The sequence below is a fragment of the Pangasianodon hypophthalmus genome, chromosome 24 (genome assembly GCF_027358585.1).
Source record: "Pangasianodon hypophthalmus isolate fPanHyp1 chromosome 24, fPanHyp1.pri, whole genome shotgun sequence".
NCBI lineage: Eukaryota > Metazoa > Chordata > Actinopteri > Siluriformes > Pangasiidae > Pangasianodon > Pangasianodon hypophthalmus.
The window spans coordinates 4,444,975-4,470,832 of NC_069733.1; the positions used below are offsets into that span (position 1 = coordinate 4,444,975).

The 25,858-nt window shown below is 40.3% G+C and overlaps 1 protein-coding gene across 1 annotated transcript; it reads left to right on the forward strand.

The window, feature by feature from the left end:
- Window positions 1–859: 859 nt before the first annotated feature.
- On the forward strand, window positions 860–25,807 carry cfap251 (cilia and flagella associated protein 251). Its single transcript, XM_026940050.3, has 20 exons — window positions 860–1,475; window positions 4,709–4,849; window positions 6,002–6,111; window positions 6,204–6,312; window positions 6,407–6,487; window positions 6,588–6,665; window positions 6,765–6,806; window positions 7,074–7,273; window positions 7,462–7,650; window positions 8,699–8,949; window positions 9,515–9,666; window positions 9,844–10,017; window positions 11,197–11,381; window positions 11,571–11,685; window positions 11,800–11,963; window positions 12,168–12,258; window positions 12,539–12,682; window positions 13,398–13,626; window positions 18,913–19,014; window positions 20,940–25,807. Exons 1-20 carry the CDS (start codon window positions 1,266–1,268, stop codon window positions 21,095–21,097), a joined length of 2,925 nt encoding a protein of 974 aa, XP_026795851.1. The 5' UTR covers window positions 860–1,265; the 3' UTR covers window positions 21,098–25,807.
- The last annotated feature ends 51 nt before the right edge of the window (window positions 25,808–25,858 follow it).

Below are 25,858 nucleotides of genomic sequence, written 5' to 3' on the forward strand. Positions count from 1 at the left end.
AATAATAATAATAATAATAATAATTAATGGATTGTACACACACACACTATAAATATATATATATATATATATATATATATATATATATATATATATATATAATGTATATACACACAATCCAATAATATTCTCAGCTAAATTTTAGCATGAAGGAAATATTCTTAAATACATCAAGTATATTCTCATGTTTCTCTCTTACTGTATTGAACAAGCCATCATGTAACATCTCATGAACTATAGTGACCATTTTAACCTGTAGCTTTATCCCCATATGAAATCCTCTCAGCTCCTTTATTGGCTCCGTTTAGATTTCACCTAAATGCATGTAGATGATTTAGAAATTCATTCATCTTCAGTCACTGCTTTATCCTGGTCAGGGTCGCAGTGGATCTGGAGCTTATCCCAAGAACACTGGATGCAAGGCGAGAGACCTGATCCGGGATGGGACCTCAGTTCATACACACATTCACACAGTCATTCATGTGTAGCCAATCTGACCAGCTGCATGTCTTTGGACAGTGGGAGGAAACTGGAGAACCTGGAGGAAACCCATGTGAACATGTGAAACTCGGGATCAAACCCAGAACCTCAGAGCTGTCAGGTGTCAAGTCTACCTACTGAACCGCCACACCTCCCTGATCTATAACTACTGTAGAAGTCTAAACAATGGATATTTTACATAACAAATATTTCATAAAGCTATTATTATAAACATGTGCTATTACATGAAGTAAACTTGTTAGGATAAGAAGGCAATCAAACCTTTTTTTTTTGTTACAGCTAATTATGTTCTTAGTTTAGCTCTTAATTCTTTTTGCACTTTATTTTGTTATAGAAAAGAAACTTATTAAAACAAAATAAAAGACTAATTTTTTAATGACAGACAGCAATGATTGGACAGTGAGTGTTATTGCTGTCCAATCATGGTGCAGGAGGCGGGATTCTCTCAGCCAATCCCAACGCAGAAAGCCATACCCGGTCTCTTAGCAACGGTACGCCTCGATCAAAGAGTTGTGCAGTGTTAGTGTTTGCCGCGAGCGCGAATAAACTGATGTTTTGAAAAATATTGAGAAATAACACACACCTAGCTTTATGCACCTATAGGAAAGATTGATTAGGAAATACTTTTCCCGCTGTTCTAATGTTATTTAGTTAGTAATTTAGTAAACTATTCGGGTCACTAACCAATTAAACACTCCTTCCTGAGCTGTTTGTTTCCTGTTAGTTAGCTAAGCTAAGCTAGGTTTTCTGTAACTCTAGGAGACATGGCAGAAGGAGCGGAGACTGAAACCTTCTGTGATAAAAATGTCGGAGAGAAGAGCTCTGTGGATGAGCAGGTGGAGAAGGAGCTGCAGAAAGCCAGTGAGAGGACAGGAGGAGAGGAGGAAGGACCTGGACCTTCCAGCCAAGTGTACACAGCCACCTCACTGTCCCTCAAACCTGACATGGAGAGCCATCTAATAACTCAGCCACTGGTAATATTTCTACACAGGACAAGCCAGAAGATCCAATCCAGCCCTATAAGATGTTCTGATGTTCTGACTTACTTCACATCCTGCATTTACTGCAGAACTTTGTCTTTCATTTACAGTATAACTAAGTTGTGTGAATGATTATGTACCTCCAGATAAGATGAGAAATGATAATACTGGACGGTGATGTGTGATAATACTGAACGGTGATGTGTGATAATACTGAACGGTGATGTGTGATAATACTGAACGGTGATGTGTGATAATACTGAACAGTGATGTGTGATAATACTGAACGGTGATGTGTGATAATACTGAACGGTGATGCGTGATAATACTGGACGGTGATGTGTGATAATACTGAACAGTGATGTGTGATAATACTGAACGGTGATGCGTGATAATACTGGACGGTGATGTGTGATAATACTGGACGGTGATGCGTGATAATACTGGACGGTGATGTGTGATAATACTGAACGGTGATGTGTGATAATACTGGACGGTGATGCGTGATAATACTGGACGGTGATGTGTGATAATACTGAACGGTGATGTGTGATAATACTGGACGGTGATGCGTGATAATACTGGACGGTGATGTGTGATAATACTGAACAGTGATGTGTGATAATACTGAACGGTGATGCGTGATAATACTGGACGGTGATGTGTGATAATACTGGACGGTGATGCGTGATAATACTGGACGGTGATGCGTGATAATACTGAACGGTGATGTGTGATAATACTGAACAGTGATGTGTGATAATACTGGACAGTGATGTGTGATAATACTGGACAGTGATGTGTGATAATACTGAACAGTGATGTGTGATAATACTGAACAGTGATGTGTGATAATACTGGACAGTGATGTGTGATAATACTGAACAGTGATGTGTGATAATACTGAACGGTGATGTGTGATAATACTGAACAGTGATGTGTGATAATACTGGACGGTGATGTGTGATAATACTGAACGGTGATGTGTGATAATACTGAACGGTGATGTGTGATAATACTGGACGGTGATGTGTGATAATACTGAACAGTGATGTGTGATAATACTGAGCAGTGATGTGTGATAATACTGGACGGTGATGTGTGATAATACTGGACGGTGATGTGTGATAATACTGAACGGTGATGTGTGATAATACTGGACGGTGATGTGTGATAATACTGAACGGTGATGTGTGATAATACTGGACGGTGATGTGTGATAATACTGAACGGTGATGTGTGATAATACTGAACGGTGATGTGTGATAATACTGGACGGTGATGTGTGATAATACTGAGCAGTGATGTGTGATAATACTGGACGGTGATGTGTGATAATACTGGACGGTGATGTGTGATAATACTGAACAGTGATGTGTGATAATACTGAACGGTGATGTGTGATAATACTGAACGGTGATGTGTGATAATACTGGACAGTGATGTGTGATAATACTGAACAGTGATGTGTGATAATACTGAACGGTGATGTGTGATAATACTGAACAGTGATGTGTGATAATACTGGACAGTGATGTGTGATAATACTGAACGGTGATGTGTGATAATACTGGACAGTGATGTGTGATAATACTGGACGGTGATGTGTGATAATACTGGACGGTGATGTGTGATAATACTGAACAGTGATGTGTGATAATACTGGACAGTGATGTGTGATAATACTGAACGGTGATGTGTGATAATACTGAACAGTGATGTGTGATAATACTGGACGGTGATGTGTGATAATACTGGACGGTGATGTGTGATAATACTGAACAGTGATGTGTGATAATACTGAACAGTGATGTGTGATAATACTGGACAGTGATGTGTGATAATACTGAACAGTGATGTGTGATAATACTGGACGGTGATGTGTGATAATACTGAACGGTGATGTGTGATAATACTGAACAGTGATGTGTGATAATACTGGACGGTGATGTGTGATAATACTGGACAGTGATGTGTGATAATACTGGACAGTGATGTGTGATAATACTGGACAGTGATGTGTGATAATACTGAACAGTGATGTGTGATAATACTGGACAGTGATGTGTGATAATACTGAACGGTGATGTGTGATAATACTGAACAGTGATGTGTGATAATACTGGACGGTGATGTGTGATAATACTGAACAGTGATGTGTGATAATACTGGACAGTGATGTGTGATAATACTGAACGGTGATGCGTGATAATACTGAACGGTGATGCGTGATAATACTGAACGGTGATGCGTGATAATACTGAACGGTGATGCGTGATAATACTGAACGGTGATGCGTGATAATACTGAACGGTGATGCGTGATAATACTGGACGGTGATGTGTGATAATACTGAACGGTGATGTGTGATAATACTGGACAGTGATGTGTGATAATACTGAACAGTGATGTGTGATAATACTGAACAGTGATGTGTGATAATACTGAACGGTGATGTGTGATAATACTGGACGGTGATGTGTGATAATACTGAACAGTGATGTGTGATAATACTGAACGGTGATGTGTGATAATACTGAACAGTGATGTGTGATAATACTGAACGGTGATGTGTGATAATACTGGACGGTGATGTGTGATAATACTGAACGGTGATGTGTGATAATACTGAACGGTGATGTGTGATAATACTGGACGGTGATGTGTGATAATACTGAACAGTGATGTGTGATAATACTGAACGGTGATGTGTGATAATACTGGACGGTGATGTGTGATAATACTGAACGGTGATGTGTGATAATACTGGACGGTGATGTGTGATAATACTGGACGGTGATGCGTGATAATACTGAACGGTGATGTGTGATAATACTGAACAGTGATGTGTGATAATACTGGACGGTGATGTGTGATAATACTGGACAGTGATGTGTGATAATACTGGACGGTGATGTGTGATAATACTGGACGGTGATGTGTGATAATACTGAACAGTGATGTGTGATAATACTGAACAGTGATGTGTGATAATACTGAACAGTGATGTGTGATAATACTGAGCAGTGATGTGTGATAATACTGAACAGTGATGTGTGATAATACTGGACAGTGATGTGTGATAATACTGGACAGTGATGTGTGATAATACTGGACAGTGATGTGTGATAATACTGGACAGTGATGTGTGATAATACTGGACAGTGATGTGTGATAATACTGAACAGTGATGTGTGATAATACTGAACAGTGATGTGTGGTTGCAGACTCTGAATTGGGCCTTCGGGATCAACGAGTCTCTCCCTGTCTTCAGCCTCTTGGATGAAGACCGACTTGCCATCCTGTACGCTTGTTCTCATGTAGCTGTCATATATGATCACACGTCTACTTCACAACATCTGTTACAGGTAAGCTTTTAAAAGCAGATATCTGAACGGTGACAGTGAACAAGTAGTGAGGAATCGCTTATCGGTTTAATCTGCTTACATTCATTGCTAGTTAATCTCTTTGAGTGATTTTGTACATTCATTTAGCAGATTAGTGTCCAGACCATTAATATGTTTCTGCTCCAGTTACTTGCTGAAAAGTTTATGGTGCTGAAGGACTTAAGGTGAGAGTATTCAACTAAAATTTATGAAAGTCCAGTTCCATAAATTTCCCTGCTTACAAAAGGTCTAGATTAGCGACTAACATAACTGAATGATCTTTGCTTTATCCTGGTCAGCTTCTGAGTCTTTCCCGGGAACACTGGGCACGAGGCGGGAATACCTGTCCATCATAGGGCACCCCACACACACACACACACACACACACACACACCTAGGGGTTAGTTTAGCACAGTTCATGTACAGACGTGTTTTTGGAAAGTGGGAGTAAACCGGAGAACTGGGAGAAAACCCACATGGACACGAGGTGAGCATGCGAAAGTCCACACACACAGTGTGATGGCAGTAACAGCTACCTCCTAATGCTTAACTCTTAATAATGAGTTCATGGTTATAAATAAGAAACAGGAGTTTGAAGTGCTTATGTTTTGATTGTTCACGTGGTTGATCACGTTACCAACTTTGATTAGCTCATCATACTCTGAACAGTTGACACGTGTGAAGAATGAACATATACAAATACTCTGTCCAGTCATCAAAAGATTGTTTTGTTGTTTTGTTTTTTTAACAAGCCAGGTTCTCACTTTACTGATCAGACTCAAGCGGGTAATGAAATAAGAATATCTATAGAAGTCTGAAGTCATGTCATTGGCTTCAACAAGCTGCAACAGAGGATCTGCTACAGAAGCCATGGTGGTTCATGTTAAAAATACACACACACACACACACACACATATATATTTATATATATACTGATATATACACTGAATTATGACCAGGTTTTACTGCCATCCACCATGACCCGTGATGACTCGTAACTTAGGACCTTGTTTTCACGCTGTAGCCATTTTTCTTAAACGTTTGGGAAACCAGTGATAATCTGAGTCTTGTGACTTGCACTAGCTGATTTTTCAGCTTGATGCCGATGATTTTAAATCTGATGTTTCTCCTCAGGGTCACTGCAACCCCATTTCCTGCCTGTGTGTCAGCGAGGACAGACGCTGGATTGTGACCGCTGACAAGGGCCACGAGAGCCTTGTGATCATATGGGACTCATACACAGGGTATAACATTTTGTAAGAATCAGTTCTTCCTAACATACAGTATATAACACTTTTGGAAAGCATGAAGGAGGCTGTCACTGCATGTGTTGTAGGATCCCTGTTCGCACCATGTTTGACTGCCACCCTGAGGGCGGTGTAGCTGCTGTGGCATTGTCCATGGATTCGAAACATCTGGCGACTGTTGGAGCAGGAACAGTGCAGGTTGGAGGCTGGCTTTAATATGAGCTACATTCATTAGATTTTATGATGATATAGATGTTATGATTTAATCAATGGATTTTAATGTCGATCACAGAGAGTTTGTATCTGGGATTGGACTAATGAGACTGATGGTCCAGAATGCCAGGTTGACATCAGCCCAAAGCTTGGTTGCCAGGTGTGTAGCACGTTTAAATATTTTTTTAATTTTATAACCAGCACATCTAAGGGTCTTGTGCCACGATTTGGAGATCATCTCATGTTTTATTTCTTTCTAGAAACACATCTTATTCAACCCTACTGACAGCTGTCAGCTACTCAGTAACAGTTCAAGTCATGTCCTCTTTTACTCCTGGGTGAGCACCGGTTATATCTATGTATTAGCTAAATAGATATACCATGTATTTTGTAGTAATTAACAATATTTCCTGTTTAATTGCCAAACTTCACTTAAGGATAAAGAAACTATACGATATGAAGCCCCTGAAATCTCCAAGGTAAGGCCTACATTATCTTTCCTGTTTCTCTACTACATTTTGAGTTTCTCTGTTGATCACTTTGTTTATTAATCCACCATTCACTCATGGCATTAGATGCCTTTTCTAGCCTCTATGTATAACTATGCCTACTGATACCAAATTTAAATACTTAAAAGCAATTAATCGAAAATACAGGAGTATCATGGGTCTTAACTAAAAGGCAACTATTTTGTCTTTATTAATCATATTGAATGCTTGAAATAACTTTAATTTTTCCATCACTAGACATTAAGAACGCCAGTGGGTTGCTTTAGTCACTCTATCTTCCATGTTGGAGGAATGCAGGCTTTCTCGTGTACGCTGGCAGGGAATATGGTGGTGTTGGATGTGCTGAGGTCAGGCACAGGCCAACTGCGTGCCGTGAAACCCACCAAATTAATTCCACTGCAGAGGGATGGGATTACTGTAATGACAATGAGTGACAGGTACGCACACACATTCACTGTTTGAAACAGACAACATTCACTCTCGTTTTTTAATATGATAACTATAAATATGGAGATTTTTTTAGGAAGTCTGTATATAGGATAATAAACTATACATTTGGAGCTTTCCTAAAGTGCTTCCTTCTCATCTCATGAACTGTATGTATTTTTCTGCCTTTTGTCTGCAGCTTTATTGTGACAGGTGACGTAAATGGCCACATCAAATTCTATGATGAAAACTTCAAGATCATTAGCTGCTTAGCTGACTTCAATTTGGACCCCATCACATCCATTTCCACGTCGAAGGAAACTCCTACCTCTAGCGGTGTTGCAGATGAAGAAGATTGCATCGTGAACACTGCACCATTTGTCAGTAGGTAAGATCCATGTTGGTCAATAATTAGATTTATGACTCGCAGTTGGCACAGAAAGCGTTTACCACGTCATAAGGAGATAGTGAGTTTGAACCCTGATGATGCCACAGTTATCTGTGGCCAGGGGCAAAGGCAGCAAAATCGGCTGTGCTCTCTGGGTGGGAGGGATGGCATACTCTCTTTCTAGGGTCAATCACAGGGATACTAGCCAATCGTGGGCCTCTGTGAGCTTGTGTATGCGGAAGAGGGCAGATAGTGCTTTCCTCCACATGTGTTACATAGCCATGTGACGCAGCAGGAGCAGCAGTTCAAATAGATGCAGTAGGCTGGCTTCACATGTCTCAGAGGAACCACGTGTTAGCCTTCACCCTCTTGTGTATGATAGAGGAGAGCTGGCTGGTGGGTGGGAATTGGCAGGTGAACAAATTGGTGAGAAAATGGGAAAAATTGGTTTTATTAGTCAACTGTGGTATCACTTACAAGACCCTTGAATGGCTGGTTGCTCTCAGAGGGCCTTATTGTTTAAAGTTGGTTATGATCCAATTTATTTAGGAATGGTTCACAAGAGCATTCACGTAAAGAAATGTGGTGATCATGAAAATCCTGTTAGTTTTTCATATCCTGCAAGATTTTGCATAAATTTATGTGTAAGGAGACTCTTACATGAACCTCACCTGATACTGGCGATTTAGCTTATTTATTTTAGTTGCACATAAGAATTAATTAAAAAAAAAAAATTTTACATGTGTGCAAGCTTATTTTTTTCAAACTCTTGGATAATGAGAGAGACATAAAAACATTTTGTTTGCCTTTGTCAGAGTCGTTTTATGGGTTTTAATTATTTTGCCACACTTGTTTTTGAGAAGACCGTTATTTAGAGATAACAGATCTGATATGAATTAGTTTTCTTAGAAGGTAAGGAGATTCTCTACTTGTTTTAGGGGAAATTGAATTGCATGTTATGATGTGCTAGCTTTCACTGATTGTTTTCTATAGAATATTGATTTCATATTGCTTTATTAAGCCCATAATGTCTGTTTTCCTTTTATAGAAATCTTGTCTTATCTACTGTGAGCGCAGCTGTGGTGCATGTGAATGCACAAAGCAGAACTGCTCAGACTTTAATTAAAGAACATGCTGAGCCACTGAACGCTGTAGCCTGTCACCCTAAACATCCTGTTGTAGCGATGGGCAGCCATAGTGGCATCCTGAAGGCTTGGGACTATGAGCGCAAAGTGACGATCTGCAGCAAAATATTCCATACAGATAAGCAGATCCACTGCATCACCTACGATCCTCAAGGTAAGCGTGCGTGTGTGTGTGTATGTGTGTGTTTTACAATGAAATGGTAAAAAGGACCTGAATTAGTCATGATTCTTTTCTTATACCTTAAATATTTTATATTTTCAGTTGTAGATAAATAGCCAGAAATTGACACACAAATACACCCAAGTCTTTACATTGACAAAACAAATTTATTTTACTAAATAACACACTCTCCTGTAGGTCAAATTGAGTGAAGAACTGAAAATATGTTTTCCCTAAAAAATCCTTACACATTGTAATATCTTTAGAAAGAAAAAAAAACACCCATTCAACCCTTTGGCATTTTCACCATTCCCACTGCACCTTACCCCATTCATATTTAAAAAAATGTGAGATTTCTGTACAGGAATTCACGATGAAATAATTTAGATTTTATAGTTATCAAATCCCCTTTCTGAGAAGAGCGAAACTGAGTTCCCAAGAAACCAGATAATAGGTCAGATTAACTCCATTCGACCGCCATTTAGATCCTACCAACCCAATTTTTACTCAAATTTAGTTGGTTCTTATGATCATCTTTGTTTTTTGCTTTGTTTTCCAGGCTTTTATCTGGCTGTAGGGTTTGTTAGCGGGGTTGTGAAAGTTCTGGATCCATGCACTTTAGAAGAAGAAAGGGAGGGGAGTTTTAAGTACAGCCATAACTGCATTACCCATCTCGCTTTCTCCCACGACTCCTCCTACCTGGCCGCTGCGGTTAGTGCATACGCACACTCTTGGTGAAACTTATCCAATTTAAATTGAACCAGTTACACTCAATCCTTTCCTTTTTAGTGTTTTCTATACAACTATGTACAGTATATAACTATATTTAAAATGTATTTATTGCTGCCACTGCTACAATGTACTTATCCACTCTATACTCTACTCCAGGACACTGGGAAAGCTGTGATAGTGTTTCACTTATGTAAGGAGGGCAATCAGTATGTGTGGCAGTACCTCGGGAAGCACTGCTCTCACTACAGGCCCATTCAGGACCTGCTGTTCGGGGTGTACCTGGACAGTACCAAGCCACGTCTGCTCTCCCTGGGCATGGATCGCAGACTAGTCAGTATCTTGTGGAATGCATTCCAAACATATTTGAGCTGTTGAGTTTTTGAATTAAGAGTCCATATGTTGTAAGTAAGGAATAAAACACCAGATGCAAAGGGGAGGATTATTTTTCTGTAACAGCACATCGCAAAATGTTTTAATCCTTTTATACTTCAGCAATTTGCCAGCAATTACCTTATTTTTTTTATTAATTAAAGAATAATAGACTATGCCTTTTATTAGTTTATTGTTACAATTTATGTGGTGGAACCTTCATGAAAACAAGTTTGTTCTCATTATCAGTTACTTTACAGCAGCTATAAATAGTTGTTCCTTCACCAGCCTCTTTGTTTTCTTTCTGTTGAAGTTAATAAGTCAAAAACCACAGCTAGAAACCAGAAAGCACAAAGTCTTCTGTGACGGAAAACCTAAGTGCTGACACTGGAGACTCCTTCCATAAATGTTAAATAAACATCTCTTTACAGAAAGCTTCATCGTATCAATGATTATATCTTTTTCTTTGTTAAATTAGATGGTTCCCCCCCATTTTCTTCCCACCCACTCACAAACTATCTGTCCCTATCTGTCCCCTGCAGCCAGGAACCTGTCAGAGCTGCTGTTACAGAAAGTTAATCAACACCTTGTGACCAATCAAATTTGAGAATTCTACCATTATGTGGTATAAAATAAAATAATATTATTATTGACTGTATAACTATTGTAATACTGAACCATTTATCCTCAACTATTAGCTCCTATTTTGATTTGTAACACTGTTAACATGAGAGAAAAACCTATTTGAAATGTTGCTCACAGTCAAACAAACAGAAATGCCTTTACCTGTTCTTCCTTTCGGCATGATGCAGAATGCATCATTTGGCTATTCTGAAATGCATTTTCTCTACCATTTCATTTATGAATGTATGTTGAAAATTATACTGATAATTACAGTGACTTTTTTAAATACATTTATCTTTAAATGCAGTCACTGGAAAATCCTGCATTTAAGTTTTTTTTGTTGTTGTTGCCCCAGGTTCAAATGATCAGCATATTAAATAGAGATACTGTCATTACTAAGCTACAACACAGGTCACTGTGTGTGTGTCTTACTTTCTTCCAAATGTTATTCACTCTCAGTCACTCAGTCAGGGCATACTGCTGATGTCAGAAGGCTGTTCTCTCTGCCCTCTTTAGGTTGAGTACGACCTGCAGAACAGCAGAAAGGACGAGTTGTTGATCCTCAGCTCTGAACGCGTTGAGCAAAGTGCCGTCCCCATGTGCATGGCCTGGTATCCACCTTTAACCACGGAGCACTTCTTACTTATTGCATCTGACTTGTACAAACTGAAACTACTCAATGTCACCACGAGGATGTGCAGGTCTCTGTGTTCTTTTTTTCAGCCCAGTTTTGATCACTGAATGTAACCTAGATATATTTTATATTTCTTGATGATAATTGTGGAAGGATTTACCCCCTCATATATAGGCCAAAGAAATAATGGTACATATGAGTGTATCTAAATGAGAAAGATAACTAAGGATGTGTGGGATTTTTTTTTTTTCAATAGAAAAACAGTCCTTGGGCCCACATATGGTTCTCCTGTAAAAAAGATGCTGATGCTGCCACCCTCTAAAGATGGGAATCCTAATTCACATTACATGGCTTATATAACACAAGACAAGGTATGTAGAAAATGATTCAAAAATGATTTCTGGTCCGTTTCACTTCGGATCACCCATTCTGTCATAGATTTGTAGTCTATTTGGTATTCATAGACTATTCTCGTCTTCGTGTAGGTTGGGGTTCAGATCCTGCCTCTTGACGGAAACCCACACAAATCCTCAGCACGGATATGCCACTCTTCAGGGGTCTCACATCTGGCTTGCTCTCATGACGGCAGATATATTTTCACTGCTGGTGGAGGGGACAGGACTGTCTTCTCATGGGAGATCAGCCGTCCGTAAGTGCAGTAGAATATAAACATTACATTTAAAAAGTGTAGAGGAAGTGAGAGATTATATATTTCATAGCACAAATATGGTACTTAGGACACTTTATGTGAAATGTTTGCTCTTAAATGTGACACTTAGAATGCATTCAGCACCTGTACAGTACGTTTGCTCATACCCCTCATCCATTAAGAATTCACAAACTGTCTGCGCAGTGCATTAGAGGCAGCCGCTGCTTTGGGAGGAAAAGACCTGATTCCTTTTTACACTCTTTTAGAAGGAGGGAGAGATGGAGAGCTTTTTGAGGTAAGGGCAAAAAACATCCTGCAATTACAAAGTATTTCCTTTGAATAAAAACTGTAGATCACTTTGAATATCCACATTAATGGGGGAAAAATAGAACGTACTATTCTTATAAACATTACTAAATGCTTGTGCCATTAGCTAATATTGCTGTTTCCAGCTGTAATCTGTGTTTTTTACTGTGCCGCATTTGAGTTCAACATATTCCTTCTAGACGCTCCTGTTTGGAAAATGATGCATGCTCATAAAAAAAAACAAAAAAACCCTGTGCTTTTTCCATTAGGCCATAAAGGATTTATTTTATTACTGTCAGTTGCACAGTCAAGGCATTGACTCGATGGAAACCAGACAAGTGTCCACTCGTATCCCTCTTTCTGAAGTTCCCTATCTCATTAGAGCGCTTGGCTTCTACCCAACAGAGCAAGAGGTACTAAGTTTTTTGTACAATGACTAGTTGGTAAAAGATAGACAGTGTATTAAGACATCTATTTTAATAACCCATCATATGTTCCTCAGTTATCTGTGTACCAGTGTGAGTCAGTGGCCAAATCTAATGATGAAAATGATGATTTTAGTGCTCGCTTTGGCATTACGAGGTTACAATAAGGCTGCTTATATGTCCATTAAAGTGGATTGACCCTGTAGAGGAAAGTTTGACACACAGCAACATCCTACCTTGTGATGTCTTGCTGAATGTTCAGTGTTTGAAACAGGGCTGACGATAATCTACATGCACTAATAATAATCTTTAAACCAGCAGAAGAAGGAATTACCAAGTTGTATAGTGCATGGTTTCTCAAAGTTGCTCTAGACTAAAGTATGTGTGTCCTTTACTTTAGTAGATTTCTGTTGTGCACAGGTGTTATAACAGGTCTCTCCATCCTTTACTTGTTTTTCCAATTTCAGTGAAATGATGAGAGATATGCAGCAACCAAACTAATTGATAATACATTTGTTGTTGATTAGTATGAAAAATGCTAGTTAAAAAATGATTCACCCAAAATAATTCTAGTTCAGTGTTGATTCGGATGGTATCATAAGAGTGCTTGTTATTTTTATATAGTATTCACAACTCTAATATTTCATTTATTATATTTTATACTGTTCTTTTTTCTGATCTTTTTTTCTTTGACCTGTCCTAGTTGGAAGACATGCAGAATGAGGTCAAATTCAGTCGTTATGCAGAGACAGGAAAGTATGTGTCTGACATTGACCTGGAGGAATTTATTAAGTTGTATGTTAACCACCGGCCAGCCTTCGGAATCTCCAAGCAAGAACTCTACAAGGCTTTCCAGGTGCTGGGCGTGCCGGATGAAGACGGCAAACCGGTTATCACCCGAGAAGAGCTCCTAGAGTTACTCCAGGCCAGAGGCAGGCTTCAGATATACCATATAATAAATTATTTTAATTTATTATGGAAATTGTTAGACAATTCTTACAGTTTTCTGAAGACATATTTTTGGTGTTTCTTAATTGCTTGTTTCTAAAGTAGAATAGAACAAATAGAATTCGATGCCAATGTTGTCGACAGGGACACCACTGCTGCCAACAAGTCTAGTGCTTCTTTTTTTGCCTGATTTTATGCCTGAAATACCCTTAAAATATATTTCAAACAGCTATTGATGAAAAACTATTCCAGACATTAGACCTCGCTGTGACCTTGACCCTGTTTGGATCCATTCCAAGATCTAATTTGTTCATCTGCCAGTTACAAGGATAATTCCATATAAAACAAACGTCTTGGACAAACGTACAGATGGACACACGGACGGACATGTGGACAGACCAGTGGCAAAAATCATAGGCCAGAAAATGGGCCTTAAGTTCTTGAATATGAACATATAAGCAACAATTCAGTCTCTTTAACAGGAAGGAATTTATTCTTATTATGCAACCTTGACCCTGTTGGATCCCAATATCGAATCAGTTCATCTCCTGGTTACATTGATAACTTACTGATTACTGGTTCGTGATCCAGAGATCATGAGGTCGAATCCTGATGTTGCCACAGCCATTCATTGTTGGGAGTGCTCTCTGAGTTAGAGGGATTATATAATCTCTCCCATGTCCATCAGGGTACAGCTTTTCTGTTACGCTGCCATGTGGCGCAGCATGAGCAGCAGTTCGAAAGAAATCGTTGGTTAGCCTCACGTGTTTCAGAGGAAGTGCATGCTGGGCTTCACCCACCTGTCGTATAATGGTGGGTGGGAATTGGTCAAAAAAGGACCCTGCTATGTCACGTTTGTGCTCTGGTTATTTTCATCAACCCAGGTTCCCTGGCGGTCCTCCATTTAATCAATGAACATAAATATATCTAATATACCATATTACCATACTACATAATTCCTCCTTACACCCTGGACCATCAGGCTGTGTGCTGAAGTTGTCATGAGGGTTTGTAACATATCCTGAAAGTGCACCTTGTCAAACACTAACAGACAGCACTTATGAATAGAAAAATAAAATAAAAGTCCAAAAAAACACAACATAAGAAATTCATGGCATATTTTGTCATGTACCCACAGGCAAGTGAGGAGATTACTGAAGATGAATGAATGAATGAATGAATGAATGCAAGTTGCTGCATGCCATTGCAAAGCCACTGTCAGTAATGCAGAATGTCACATTGCTCAGTCTGTCATTCTGTGGCATCACAGTATATGTATAATGTATGTAACTGGTTAACACCGTCACATGTGCAGCTGTATATATAGACTGCAAAATAAGTCAAACTTCATACACTAGTTTGCATAAAAGTTGTGTGCTTCGTATAAGACCGGTATTAGTGAAAGTTTTTACATGAGTTTTAGTTGAAATGTTCAAGTATGTCTTTGCAATCACTTTCTTTACACCTATCTTAACACATCAGATCACTTTATGATGCAAACGGCTGGAAAGTGACCCATCAGCTGGCAGTCATAATTCATAATTTTTTGCAATTCCTGAATCTCCTGGTCATTTAATGGCTAGCACAAAGCTATCTTTAAATGAAAGCTATAGCTGCATCTTCCATTGGTTCAAATCACAAGTTGTATGAACTGCTTGCCTGATCCCACTGTGAGCCATTTTGGGTGGAGCCCAGAGACTGGTTTGACTAGTTTGATTAGATTTGACTAGTTTTATGTGTTCCCAGTGGCAAATCATTCACCCAGTGTGCAGACATTGGTGCCTTTAGGGTACACAAAGAAAGAGACCATTATAGCTGACTCTTCCAAAAAACATTGTTGGGCTTCATTCTCAGTGTTTCACCATAATGGGAAGAACTTTGCACTTGCTTGCATAAAAGTGGTGCATAAATGGAGAATGCAAATTCATATGAGTATGTTTGACCCCTTGCGAACATGCTAGCTTGCTGGGATCACTACTAGGCCTAGACCCATAATATCAAAGTGTGTGGCCTGCTATGTCACAGTGACCCATGCATTTGGAGCAGCAGGTCCAGTTTGATGGGTAGTGTTGAGGGCCCATAAGTAACATTAACAAAACCATGGGCTGTCCTGCCAATCCATGGTTGCATAGTCTGTCAGATGTACTGCAGTGTCATCCACAGCAGCGGCAGAGCTGGAATCTACATACGGCTGTAGATTTGGCCAATGGTGCACCAACACATCAAGGGCCAAAGCAATAGTTTCTTTCTAATTACTACCCCCTTGTGAGTTGCCAAGACAGCGTAGCGTGCCCACATCTGATTGCAGTGGCCTGATTGGTTGGCGGCTCTTAAGATAAAGGCTTTGCATCTACCCACTTCTACAGCTTGCTTGCCAACCTCAGTATTGCTTGTGCTTTTTTTTGCTCCCTTGATAGTTGGTGTAAAAACACCACTGTAGTTATGTTGATCCACTAATATGTGTGACCTCCTGAAAATACTGCAGTCCAAACCAAACTTTCAGCTTTTAAACATTGCAGTGAGAACACCTAAAGGCATTCCCCAAAGGAGAAAAAGTGCCCTGGACGAACACCTCAGGGTACACTCATGCTGTTGTCACCACTACTTACACATGCCTTTGTGATATGACAGACGCTGATTATTTAGCCAGAACTAAAACAGTCTTAGGTGCAGCATTCCCAGGTTTTACTACTGTGGTTGCCAGTGCCAGTATCCAAGCCAGGCTTACAATGTCTGCACATGGGCAAAGGGTGACCACTTGCAATTTCATGACTGCATCTATAATAGATATTGGTCTGTCAAGAAGGCTTGCATAGTATGCTAGTTCACCTCCTACCACTGAACTGAACTGAACTGGTCTGTGAAGGGGTCGAGTTACCCTTTTCTGTGACTGACTTTTAGTCCTAGTGCTTCCCCTTGTGAGATTTGTTTGGAGCTTTGTCTGGTTTGTCACCTGCTGCTGGGACTGTGTGCACAGCATCTAATTGTCCAGATAAGGGTGTACACACAGACCATGGCTTTGCAGAGACTCTAAGGCAGTTCTCACACACACATTGTGAACTTGCCCTGGATGTCAGAACTAACTCAAAGTGAATGGTGTGTCACTCTGGTGATGTGAATGGGTAGAAATCACGTGTCTTCCACAGCCATTCAAATGTGGAAATGCATCTTTCACGTTTGGGTCACAAACCAGTTGTGTTTGCTTGTAGAACATCTGATATACCTAGTGGAAGGACAAACAGTTCATTTTGAGCCTATTCAGGCTTTTAGGTCCAGAATAGAATCAGAAAATATCTTGAAAAGAACCTGGCCAGGCAATTTGGCCCATGTACTATCACTATTGCATTTAGTGACTGCACTTCTGCAGTCAGTATAGCCATTTGGTATGTTTCTTCCAGCTATGTAGGGTGGACCTGAACAGTTTAACTGTAAGTGACCATGTATTTTCAAAAAATCAAGAAGCTATAGCACATTTGGTGACTTATGTACCCTGGAAGCTCTCTGTACTCCCTGATCTAGCACAAAATTGTTTTTGAGTTTGCATGGCATCTCCAACATGGCCTGCTCAATATCCTACATAACTCCACTCTGCTGTTGTGGTTTTGGAAATCCAATGTCAGGTGACACAAAATGTTTCTTCTAGGTTCCTGCAATGCCATTTGAGCCAGCTGACTTGCCTATTCATATGACAATCCCAGTGATCTACTGCACTCCACAGTTATGTCTTCTGTTGCTTTGACTGCTGCCTATAGGGCTTCTGTACCCATCACTTTGTGGGCATTATCTTATAATAAAAGGATTACGTGTACCTTGTGTTGGAGATACAACTCACATTTGCCACAGTGTCATCACTTTTTGAACCAGCATGTCTCTTTTATGCAGCGTCTGTAATACTCAGGCTGCATGCTGTGCTGATTTATGAGCAGAGCTTCATCAGCCTGTTCCACTATTGAGGCCATCTCTGTTTCTACTGGAGGCACTGATCTCCACCTCCTCAGAGCTCAACAGCCATGCCTCCTGTTTGCTTCACTCTGCAGTGAGCATGCAGTATCAGAGGAATTATTATGATTAGTCAGCAGTATTCACATAGCTTGCAAGATTCCCACATATTCAGCATTATGCTGCAGTTAGCCCAAGGCTCTGTAAGTGCTTGTCGAAGATGCTCCAGTCCCAAACAATTTAAGCACTGATCATATTCATCACCAACTCCATCAGGGCATGGCAGAACAAACAGCTATCCATCCTACCCTGAAATACAAGAGTTTGGAAATGTTCAACAAGTTACAGATTTACGAATTTACAGGCTATGAGTCTGTGCTAAGGACACAGTCAACAGTGGCAACAATAGTAATAAGTCAAACACTAGAATTACAGTCACCCACATTGTATGTCAGTTCCACTTTTTTAACGGTGCAGATTTAACAATAACAAAATTAGCAAGAAATAAAAGATTAAATGTTAGACTTAGCATCATTAAATCCACAACTACTTGGCAAGATGAGAATGGAAAGAGGACGAATGTGGCGCAGCTTGGACCTTTTATAGACTACCCACTTTTTCTATTTGTACTCAGCAAGGAGATAAGCATGTAGAACTCCATTACACTCCAGAACATAAAGAAGTAGAACAGCAACACATTTGGTGTCTTGTGTCTTATATAATCACAAGCCCAAAAAAGACAGTTCAGTGAAACTTCATTGTGGTGTTAGTTGTGAGTTGGTATTTTAATTGTCCATCAAATAGCATAAAATCTTTTTTTTTCTGTCATAGCTCTATACTCTAGCTAGTATTGTGGCTGTACTAGTGTCAGGATGACAATATAGAACACAAGAAGTAAATGATTAGTAGGAGAATGTCATATACCCACACGCACAGAACAGGTGGCAGCAAATTACAATTTTTTTCAAAATTTTTTAGTTTTTTTTTTTTCTTTGATAGTTTTCCCCTACAATAAAAGGTACTGGACAGGACTTGTTAATATGTTAACATTTAATTTTAAGATAGTAACTGGTAAGCTAATTGTAGCCATAGCCACAAATGTTTATTTGGTCTTTAATTATGTTAGTGACTCATGCTTTAACTTATACATAGGTAATACATTTTATGGCTGTAAATCGTTTGATTTTATTTTTGTCTCCTAATTTGGCTTGCTGTGAGATAATTGCATAGGAATAATCTAAAAGGAGTTAGGGTAGAAAATAGTTTGCACACGAAAAAATATAAATGCTTTTGTAAATCCCTGATTGTGACTTTGAATTTGTTTTCTGTAGGTGAGCACATGACTGAGGAGGAGCTGGCAGAATGCTTTGTAACCTTGTTGGGCTTCAGCGTGGAAGAAGGGCATTTTGAAATGCAGACATCTGAGTGTAAAGGTGTGTATTAGTGAGTCTAATAATAAGAATTAAATAATGATAATAAGTGGGGTTTAACCATATATTTTTTTTTAACTTTGTAATTCTATATTCCTTTTGCAGCAGGTTTCTAGAAAAGGATGTCACCCTAAAATGCATTTTTTGTGATTATGTCTTTCTGGAAAATTTTTTTAATCCTCATTTTAAAAAGTTGCGATTCAACATGAAACTGCCAAGCGTTACTGCATCTTAAAATATAATAATAATTAAATAAATATAAGATCATGTTGTTATATACAGTCAGGTCCATAAGTATTTGGACAGTAATGCATTTTTTGTAATTTTGCCCCTGTACACCACCTCAATGGATTTGAAATGAAGGAATCAAGATGTGATTGAAGTGTAGACTTCCAGCTTTAATTCAAGGCGTTTAGCAAAAATATTGCATTAATCATTTAGGAATTACAATAATTTTTTTACATAATACCTCCATTTTCACACGCTCAAAAGTAATTGTGCAATTGACTGATAAGCAGTTTAATGGCCAGATGTGGCCTGTTTCCTCCTTATTTCATGACAAATTAAGGAGATAAAAGGTCTGGAGTTGATTCCAAGTGTTGAATTTGCATTTGGTAGATGCTTATGGGAACTCTCACTATGCAGTCCAAGGAAGCTGAAAAACAACAATCATTAGGCTGAAAAACAAAACAGACCTATCAGATAGATAACAGAAACTTTAGGAGTGGCCAAATCAACAATTTGGTACATTCTTAAAAAGAAGGAATGCACTGGCGAGCTCAGCAACGCCAAAAGACCTGGAAGACCACGGAAGACGCCTAAAGTGGATGATCGCAGAATTTTCTCCTTGGTGAAGAAAAACCCCTTCACAACATCTAGCGAAGTCAAGAATACTCTGAAGGAGGTAGGCGTATCATTGTCAAAGTCTACAATAAAGAGATGCCTTCATGAATGTAAACACAAATGGTTTACCTCAAGATGCAAACCGCTGGTAACACTCAAAAACAGAAAGGCCAGATTAGGCTTTAAAAAAAATCTCTAAAAAAAAGCCTGACCAGTTCTGATGCAAGATTAACTTGTACTAGAATGATGGGAAGAGAAAAGTATGGAGAAGAAAATGAAGGGCTCATGATCCAAAACATACCACGTTATCCATCAAAGATGTGGAGGCAGGGTTATGGAATAGGCATGTATGCCTGACAATGGAACTGGGTCACTGGTGTTTATTGATGATGAGACTGCTGATAGAAGTAGCAGGGAGAAGCATATAGAGCTATACTTTATGCTCGGATTCAGTCAATTGCTGCAAAACTGATAGGATGCTTCACAGTACAGATGGATAATGACCCAAAACGTATCATTGAGTGCAACCCAAGAGCTTGGAAATGGAATGTTCTTAAATGGCTGAGTCAGTCACCTGACCTCAACCCCGTTAAGCATGCTTTTCACTTACTGAAGACAAAACTGAAGGAAGAAAGACCCACAAACAAGCAGCAACTGAAGGTGGCAAAGACTACACTTCAATCACATCTTGATTGCTTCATTTCAAATCCATTCTGGTGGTGTACAGAGTCAAAATTAAGAAAATTGTCTCACTGTCCACGTACTTGTGGACCTGACTGTAAATGCAGTACATACAATTACAGGAGAGTTTATGATCCTCTTCCAGCTTAGGATTTCTTTATGAAGATAAAAGTGTATGTACTTCTTTTTTTTTCTGGGGTTGTGGAACCACCATCTCCAGCAATTTATTATTCAAAACAGAAAAAATATTGAGTTTTAGGAGACTTTAACATTTCTTCATTCATCACTAAATGATTATGATATTTATTTAGGCTTTGATAAATTGACCATGGACATGTTCAGTCTGGGAATACAGTTAAATGGTGAAAACATTGACCTCAGATGTTGCCTCTGTTTTGAAACAGACTCCGAGCTACTGTTGGAAAGCAAGTTACCCCCAAACATCACCATGGACACATTTGCCACAGACATCCTGCGATTTCCCATGAGTACTCATGAGCTCCCTGCAGAACAGGAGCCCTTATCCTCGAGGGCTTCTAAAGTCTCTTTTGAGACAGTGTGAGCGCACTTGTTTCAGGGGTTACTTTAAACTGTATGGAATACTGCAGTAGTTAGAGGATCAAGCCCTCCAAAATATATCATTTTATTCATTTTTTCTCTGATATTTGGTTGATTCTTGGAACTAATTTAAGAAGGATAAATGTTATAGAAAATACTGTATAAATAAATTCAGGGAAATGAGTAAGGAATAAAACACAACAGGGCAGGATATTATATTGTTGATTATTTTCTTATTAATTCCTCTTATAGGATTTTAATCCTAACACAATTTGCCAATGTGTTTTTTTTTTTTTTTTTATTTCAAGACACCATGTACTTTCTATCTGTTTAACACTCTTACGGGTTTGTGTGGAAATGAGGAGGCAGGCTTGGGACAACTCAAAAGGGGGCTCTTTATTTTTCGTTTTTTTGTTTCCTTCGCTTTTCAGCGATTTTATTTTACTAGGCACATACACACACACACAAACACACACACACAGCCCTGTGCCGCTCAGCTCTCTCTCCCGTGGTGCTTGTCTCTCCCCCTTTTATCCTTGCTGCCGCTCACTGAAACACAGAACACTCGTTACAAAGTCCCCCACAGGTATAGGTCCTTATCACTCACTCTTCCTGGCTTCACCCTCCATTCACAAACCGGTGCTTCAACCACGTCCCCGCATCCACATACCCCCACCGCCCGACTCCAGCCTGCTGCCGACACCCCCCCCATGCCGAGAGCAGAAATTCACCACAGCCATCTGCGCCCCTGGCCTGTGGGCCACCTCTAATTTAAATGCCCAAAGTACCAGATACTAACGAGTGATCCGCAAGTTGGCATGTTTCATGCAGTGGAGCCATTGGAGCGGGGTGTGGTCTGAACAGAGGGTCAAGGTACATCCCAACAGATAGTATCAGAGGGTGAAGACTGCCCACTTGATGACAAGACGCTCTTTCTCGATCGTGCTGTACTTACTCTCTCGCACTGAGAGCTTGCAGCTGATGTACAGCATGGGACGATCCTCCCCCTCCACCAACTGCCCATTTAGCCCATTAGCCCATTTTCTCACAAGATATGGGAGTCAATCTGCCAATATCCCTTTGTCAAATCCGGTGTTGAATAAAAGTGAGCCACACCTAACTGATTGAATAGTTTGTAAATGCGAGGCATTGGATATGCGTCAAATGTAGACACTGCGTTGACTTTTCTAAAGTCCACAGAGAACTGGACCAAACTGTCTGCCTTGGGAACCAGGACCACCAGTCTGGACCAGTCACTGTGTTTGGGCAAACGATAGGGGTGGCTGCGTACCACCCCTGGAGCATCTCACTGTGGTGTTCTATGAGATTAGTGCGACCAGGTAGAAAACACGTCAGAATATCCCATTATCCCAACTTGGCAACCTCTGTGATTTGGGATGGGGAGAGGTGGTCTCCACAGGGGACCGGGGTGGATTGAGCCACCCATTTTAGATTCACCTCCGGTCCTAGCTCCTTGTGGTGGTATATCTGCCACGCCCCCACTTCTGTATGTTGGCTTACCTCATAGTTGACGTCCTTGATTTGCTGTGTGACCTGGAAGGGCCCTCGCCACTTTGCAAGTAATTTGATGTGGGTAATAATACAAACGCATTATCTCCCTGTAAAAACTCGCATATCCGAGCGCCCCAATTATTCAGCTAGGATTGACGTTCTTGCGCCTGTAGCAAATTCTCATGTGTTAACTGCCCCAATGTGTGGAGTTTTTCTCTCAGATCAAGAACGTACTGAATGTCACTCTTGCTCTCCGAAGGTTCCTCCTCCAAGTTTTCTCTGACAATGTCTAATACCTCCCAAGGCCTGTGCCCATAGAGTAAATCAAACGATGCAGAACCCCATGGAGGTATGCGGGACCTCTCGTACTGCAAATAATAAGGGTTCAAGTCACGTATTCTATTTCCGAGCATCCCCGTGCATGAACTTCCAAATCATATTTTTAAGGATTTGATTAAACCGCTCGACCAGGCTATTTGTCTGAGGATGGAAAATGCTGGTACAAATCGATTTAATCCCTAAGATTTTGTACAGTTCACAAAGGGTGCATGACATAAATGTGGTACGAGGGGGAGGGAAAACCCGGGTTCGAGGAACTGGTTGCATGGGAAATGGCCCCTGTTTACGTGGTGCAGGGACGGGGGAGGCCAGGGAGAAAAAGGGGAAGGACGAGAGTGAGAGAGACAGAGATATCATCTGTCCCCAGATATGCCACCAAGAGTTCCTCCGCCAGTTGGACCGTCTCTTCTAGTTACGCCAGACGGTGGCACTAAACTCATTCCGCCATTCCCTCTGCCAGCCGGGTGACAAACTGCTCCAGCACCACTAGGTTGACTCCTCTGCCAGCAGCCACTTTCAACAGGTGTCTCAGAGCTGTTGGGCAAATGCGAATGGTTGCTAAGCATCAGCGAGTGGAAGGGGGTGCAGCCAACCCGTTGCAAAATAGCCCGCTTCAGGTCTGGGTAGTCCAGCAGGTTCCCGAGTGGAAGCTGTTGGGCCGCAAGCTGGGCTTCCCCCGATGGTAGCAGCAGCAGGCAAACCACCCACTGTGAGTCTGACCAGCCCCATGCTTCCACAGCATATTCGAAGAGCTCAATAAACACTTCCAGGTCATCCTGCGGTCCCAACTTGGAGAGCGTGATGTGGGGCATGGCCTCGACGGCCGCCAGGGCTACTGCTCGAGTACCTGCCGGCTGGACCAGGTACCACAGCACCTGCCGATCCTTTGTTTGGCCTTGGGGAAGGGCCTGGAAGCGCTGCTCCTGCTCTGTGTGCAGCTTGAGGAGGGCCTGATGTTGCATGTGGTGGATGCGGGCAAGGGACTTGACGAACTCGGCGAGTGGCAAAGACTCCATGAGAGCGGACCTGCCTCAGTTTCCCGGGTTTTGGCACCAGTGTGAGACTCTTACAGGTTTGCGTGGAAATGAGGAGGGGGAGGCAGGCGTTGGACAACTCAAATGGGGGGCTCTTTATTTTTTGGTTTTTGTTTTCTTCACTTTTCAGCGATTTTATTTTACTAGGCACATATATACACACACACATGGCTCTGTGCTGCTCAGCTCTCTCTTCCATTGCTCTTATCTCTCCCCCTTTTATCCTTGCCGCTGCTCACTGAAACACAGAACGCTCGTTAGCAAAATCCCCCACAGGTGTAGGTCCTTACAACTCACTCTTCCCGGCTTCACCCTCCATTCACAAACTGGCACTTGACCATGCCCCCGCTTCCACAATCTGTTTATAGTTACATTTAATGTGTGGAAAATAAGTCATTTCTTCAGAGCTGTGGTGCAACACATAACAACAGACCAGCACTGTACACAGATCTACATAAACTGCAAATACTCACCAGTGTGAGATGAGTGCAAAATATACAATAAATACTCAGGACAGAGTATGCTAACTAGTCCGGTCAACAGAACAGTATTGTATGGAAAAAAGCAGTGCGAACAATTGTCAACAAATATATTAAAAATTAAATATTATTAAATATATTAAAAATAAAAAGTGTCTTATATCAGCATTAAGCATCATCTGTGAAATGATGCCATGAACACTGTGGAATCTGTGCTCATTCAGTCCCAAGAGCATTAGTGAGGGGACTGTTTTTGGGCGAGGAGGCCTGGGGTACAGTCGGTGTTCCAGAGGTATTCAGTGGGTTGAGGTCAGGGCTCTGTGCAGGCCACTCAAGCTCTTCCAAACCAACTTTGGCACGCCATGTCTTTATAAATCTTGCTTTGTGCACAGGGGCATTGTCATGCTGGATCATGTTTGGATCCCTTAGTTCCAGTGAAGGGAAACTGTAATGCCACATCATGTAAAGACATCTACACAGTTGTGCACTTTGGGGAAGAACCACATATGGGTGTGATGATTAAGTATCTACATACTTTTGGTCTTATATTGTATATAGTTACAGTTTTACCTCTGACTGTTACAAAGCACTGACACTGGAGACTCCTTCCATTAATGTTAAATAATTGTCTCCTCACGCAAAAAAAAACAACCAAAACCTTAAACATAACAATTACACATGGCCTTTAAATCTGTTGATGTCGTTTGTCTGCTGTGCAAGTGCTGTGTAAGTTGTTGGAGTGTCTGAAAAGTCAGGAACCAATGGGAATATGTTGAGCAAAATCCACAAGAACATGATACAGAGGCTGAAAAAATGCATAGAGCATAAAGGTGAACATGTAGAGCACATGCTGTAAATAATAAATACAAAATTAAGTATATATATTAAGTAGTTATAGTCTCTTTGGTTCCTGACTTTTCGGACACCTGTAGAAACAAAAACTATTAAACAAGCACTATAATACAAACCTGTGATTTGTCTTGCAGCCAGAAGTATTGTAAGAGCTGCTGTTATAGAAAATTAATCAACACCTTCTGACCAATCAGAAATGAGAATTCAACAGTGCAGCAGTGTAAACATGGTTTATGAGATATGTTATCAATATTATCCTTCTCTTTGAGCATTGACAATTATTTGATCTTTTCAGTTGTTCAATATGTTTTGGATTTGAAGAGCAAAGCCTTATAGTTTTTAATTAAATCTGTTCTTTCTAAATGTCTGATTTCTTGTTGATTCTAGTAGAATGAACTCATTTAATCAGGAAATAGCACAATAAACAGGCCTAAACATTCAGTGAAATAAACATTTTGTGGGTTTTCTCATTTAATTATTAATATGATATAGTTTGGTGGTGTTTAGTTTTCAGGAATTTGAAAATAAATGTGTAGGGGTTTTTTGGTT